This window comes from Trypanosoma theileri (genome assembly GCF_002087225.1).
Source record: "Trypanosoma theileri isolate Edinburgh chromosome Unknown TM35_Tth_8_V1, whole genome shotgun sequence".
Classification (NCBI taxonomy): Eukaryota; Euglenozoa; class Kinetoplastea; order Trypanosomatida; family Trypanosomatidae; genus Trypanosoma; species Trypanosoma theileri.
The window spans coordinates 740,651-746,084 of NW_021639850.1; the positions used below are offsets into that span (position 1 = coordinate 740,651).

At 33.0% G+C, this 5,434-nt stretch overlaps 1 protein-coding gene across 1 annotated transcript; it reads left to right on the plus strand.

Annotated features, from left to right (window-relative positions):
• Nucleotides 1–423: 423 nt before the first annotated feature.
• Nucleotides 424–4,962, plus strand: TM35_000084020 (uncharacterized protein; the record flags this gene model as incomplete). The annotated part of the gene is made up of 1 exon (XM_029024267.1): nt 424–4,962. The coding sequence occupies one exon, from the start codon at nt 424–426 to the stop codon at nt 4,960–4,962; it is 4,539 nt and encodes a 1,512-aa protein (XP_028884670.1).
• Nucleotides 4,963–5,434: the final 472 nt, after the last annotated feature.

Sequence of the window (5,434 nt, forward strand, 5' to 3'; positions counted from 1 at the left end):
AATAAATTAAAAAAAAAAAATTCATGTGGAACACTCCTATTTTACCGAAGGAACAACAGAAGAATAAAAGCAAAAAAAGAAAAGAAAAGAAAAGAAAGCATTCATATATATATATATATATATATATATATATATATATATATATAATTGTTTTTATTTTTCTTTTTATTATTATTAAATAGCCCAGGCACAAGTGCACACCTGTTGCCCCTTTTTCTCTGTCTGTGTGTGTTTACTCAGTGAACAGCAGCCACAGTGTGTGGGGGGTGGGCATGGTATTAGCAACTCACAGTGAAGAAAGAAGAAAAGAAGAAAGTGTGTGTTATTGCGTATCTGTGGGTTGAAACAGTAGTCAAGTGATAACAAAAAAAGAAACAAAAAAAAAAGGAAAAAGAAACTCTATATATATATATATATATCAACATGTTTTCTATACTCAACACTACAAGAAATGTCTCTTCCATTACCAACACGGTTCGAAATCCCTTTGCACCTCTCACATCTAGTTCCATACTGAGTAGTAAAGATACTGAGAGAAATACAGACTTGGAGTTAAAACTAGAGGATCTCTTAACGGCGTGGTGTGTATATGGAAGATTAAGTGTTGGATATAGTGGAGGTAAAATTTCTTCACTTCCTTCACTAAATGATCCCAACACACGAGGTACTTTCTTACCTGTGCAATTAATATGTAATATAATGAGTTTTCTTGATCTCCCATCTTTACTACAGTTAAGGGCGGTGTGTAGATCTTATCATGAGGTATTTTTCTCACAATGTGTACAAGAGACATTAGCCAATTCCGTTACTCGAGTATTGGATGAAACTTATCTTTCTTCCAGTCTATTAACAACATTAATACAAGAACGGATGGCGATACTTATAAAATGTGAAGCTGCCTGGTCTCATTGGATTACTCGTTTTGTTGGAGCTCAATTACATGCAGAGATGGATGGATCTGAAGTTCGTATTCTTTTACAAACAGGTGAGACATTATGTCAGGAATTACAAAATGTTCGTAATGATCTTCGAACATCTATTTCCTTATGGTTAAGTCATCTTGCGAATACACGTCGTATTCGATATAATATTCGTCAACAATTATTTAATATCTCTTCTCTTGGTAATTTAGTAAGTATGGGAGTTCGTCCACTTCTTTTACCAGATGGGACTCTCTGTGTAAATGCACCATCGGATTCGATTTCTCTTTATAGTCGTTATCATGCTGTAAGTGGAAAGAAGGGAGTGGTGTGGAAAATATTTGCAGAAGGAACTCTCATAGCGCCAGTGTGTGGAATGTATTTTGATCTCTTTACAGATATTATACATATCGCATTACAGAATGGAGATATTGTCAAGTGGAAAGTAAATGATCCAAAGACAGCGAGACTTGTAAGAGATATGCAATTGTATGGTAGTGATAGACATAAGCATATGGCCTGTGTAGAGACAATTGATCATTATAATATAGCTCCAACACAATTGGCAAGTTTTATTCCTACAAGTATGGATTCTATTTTATTACCAGAGTATGTGTGGAAAGAGTCAGAGGTGTTGTCCATCACCCGCGCTCATAATAATAATAATAATAATAATAATAATAATAATAATAATAATAATATGGGAGATGTGGCTATTGTTATTGTAAAAGATAGTAAAGATATTACCGCAACGTTACTGTCGAGTGTTAGGGTAAATGATGGACGTTTAACGATAAAAGATTTGCGTGAAATTGACAACTTACAAAGTGAACTCTGTGTTCTTGACTATAATGAATCTAATCATACTGGGACTCCTCCAGTAGCACCGGAGGCTGTAAGAATAGGTGAAGGAATAGAAATGGCAGAGTTGTCTGATCAACAACAGCTAAGGGAAATGAATACGGATAATACGAATAATACTAATAATACTAGTATTGGTAGTAATAATGGAAGAACAACTACGGTGCCTATTCTTCAAACCGAAAAAGAAGTGATGGAACGATTTGTATTTGCTGTATATAATGAACGTACATCATTAATGTGTACTTCTGCTCTTACAGGTGAAATAGCCCATTGTATTTCTAATTCATTTATTAATACGACTTTAGGTGTAAGTCGTGCAGGAGATGTTAAAAGTGTACGTTTCCTTTCTGCTCCAGTATTTAAAAGATGTGATTTGAGTGATCCCAATAGTGTAGAGGAAGGTGATGTTCTTACTATTTCCTTAATGCCGAGTAGAATATTCATTAGTAGACAAACACTATTTCGTAAAATACGAAAAATTGAAAAATGTGTTTGGGATGATGATGATGATGATGACTCTATTCAATATCATAATGGATCTAAAGAGAAAAAAAGAAATAGAAATAAGATGACTTGTACTTTTTGCGGTATATCTTCAAAGAAGTTAAAAAGACGTACATGGTATGTTTTACAAGGTTATGTTTATAAATCGCCTTCTTCAGAAATAACACCAATTTTTGAAGTTGCCCTTCCATCTATTACAGCTGTGATCACACCTCGTCCTTGGCTTTCACATCATGCAGAGTTACTTATACAATGGAAGAAGAAGAAGGATAATAATAATAATAATGGGAAGGAAATAAAGGATTCTAATAAGATATTCTCACATCTTAATAGTTGGTGGTGTCCATTAAAGGATGGACATCCTTATTTCCGTATACCATTTATATTATTTCTCTCAAGATTTACACCATATATTACTTTTTGTAATCCAAATAGGAATAGTGATAATAGTAATAGTTCTACTACTATGGAAGAACAAGTATCCTCATCAGAGGCTCTCACAACGTTTAAAACTATAGGTATCTTTGATCCCTTTGAAGAACATTTCTTTAAGTGTAGAGCTGTAGTGCTTTCCCTTTCTCATGCCTTTTTTGTGTTGGCGGTTGAAGGGGGGGCATTACTGTTGGTCTCTCCATCGTGTACATTTCGTGTTAACAGGAATAGTCAAGAGAATGTAAACAACGCCGAACAACAACAAGAAGAAGAAGAAGAGGAAGAAAAGAAGAAAGAAAAAGAAGAGAAAGAGGAGCATACATCATTACCTTTAGTAACAGCAGAGTTGGATGAACACCAATCCACCGAATTGGAAATAGACTCCTCAATAAATACGAAGGGGAATACATTACCAAAACTCAATAATAATAATAATAATAATAATAATAATAATAATAATAATAATAATAATAATAGTGATAATAGTGATAATAGTGATAGTGATAATAGTGAAGAGATGAGTGTACGGATGGAACCCTCAAGACGGGAGCCGTTAAGTCGTTTCTATCGCACCACACCTTTTTACGGAAAAGATTGGCAGAAAAAAGAACGCGAAAGACGACAAGAGGCTGTACGATCTCTTTCCCCAATGGATTTCTTCGGTAATGGATTTCGTGAAGATGTTTACATTCAGACCTTGCAGCGTGGTAGTGAGTCTGTGTTAACGTCCTTTATGGGTGAAGCCTTACATCAGGATTTTCAATTTCACGGTGTTTGGATACGATCTCCACAACGAGAATCCGGTCAACCTTCTCCCGCAAACTCATGGAGTTTACACCTGGATGGGTGGAAATTAACTTCACTCAGTGAATCTTTTGAAGTGGTCATATATGATCTCACATTACATAGAAATAGTCATGATGATGGATTTGTTTTTGTGGTATTATTAACATTAAGTCCATATGCATGTCAACCATTTAATGATAAATTGGGATTAGGATATTTTATGCGGCAACGATTACAACACTTTTTAAGATTAGAAACTTTAGGTTCATCTTCTGGATTTGAAATATTATGGCAAAATGGTATATTGGTAATATGTAGTGTGAGAACGGGAGTTCGATATGCTGTATTTGATTTTGATGCTGACTTTTATGATCCTAAGGATGATAAGAATTATTATTCCTATTATTATAATAACAATAATAATAATAATAGGAATAATAGTAAACAGCATCCTTTATTACCATTATCCGTTAAACTAAAGAAAAAATGTCCTCAAATCTCATCCTCTACGCTGGGAATATCATCCCTTTCACATTATGATAATAATAATAATAATAATAATAATAATAGTGATAATGGAGAGCGTAGGGGAAAGGTATTGTATCAGTATCCATTACCGAATCAATCCATGTGGTATTTATTCTTTACATATGTACTTCATCCATTTGCATTAACATTTTTACTTCTCTCGGTATTATTATTTGTATTGCGTATAGATGAGTATGTGATGATGCCATTTTGGGTATTATTTATTATCTATTCCCCATATCCAGTACATCTGCTTATTTGTGATTTATTACCCTATGATCGATATTTTAAAGAAAGTTCTGGTATTCCTTTTTTGACGAATATTATTATGGATATATTTATGTTTATGCTCTTTCCACTCTTCTATGTACTTAAATGGGAAGTTTCTTCTATTTCTAATAATGTACCTTGGGTCATTGTGACCATTCCTCTTGATATTGCTATTTTATTATCTATATTACCATCTTTTTATACGCCTTTTTGTTTAACACGTAGTGTACGGGATATATGTGCTATTCCAGAAATTGTTTACGTTATTGAACGTTTATTATGTGTGGCCTTTGTTGTTTTACTCGCTTTTTTCTTTGATGGACCTTCCCCAACAGATCCAAAAAAACCAAAGATAAGTTTATTACTTGTATTTACACCTCTTTTTCTCATTTTTCTTATTATGATGGTGAAGACGGTTTATGATTATCACCGAGCGGGTAATGGAATAGCGGCAGCTGTACGGTTTTGTTTAATATTTCTCTGTGCAACTCCTGCTGCGTTGTTTACATTAAACTATCATGATTATTATGCGGCTATTTACCCAGGATCTTTTAGGAGTCAGCCATCATTAATACAGAGTATATTTATATTTATATTGGGATTATTAATTATGCTTTCTTATTACACAATTGTTTCCATTGCATTCTTCTTCTTGTAGGTAGTGTATTTAAAAAAAGAGAGAGGAGAGAACTGAGGAGTGAATAATAATAATAATAATAATAATAATAATAAAAGGTGAAGAGTATGTGAATAAATAAAAAAAAAAAAAAAAAAACTTTATGGGAATATGATGTAGTATACTTCTTCTGTAGACCCTTTTGTTTTTCTTTTTTTTTTTTCTTTTTATTTTGGGCAGTGAGACATGACTGGCATTGGTTAACTCTTTTTTTTTAGTAGTATATGTTTTTGTTTTTTTGTTTGTTTTTGCGTATGTGAGTAATTATTTTTCTTTTTGCTAATCATATATATATATAGTTTTTTTTTTCTGATTTTATATTCCATTCCTTGAGTTATCAATATTATTATTATCTTTTTTTTTGCTGTTGGGACTAAATGTTCTTTGTGCGGTTGAATATGAATAAATTGAAGTTTTTGTTTTTGCGAGGGAGAGAGAGAGAGAGAGAGAGAGA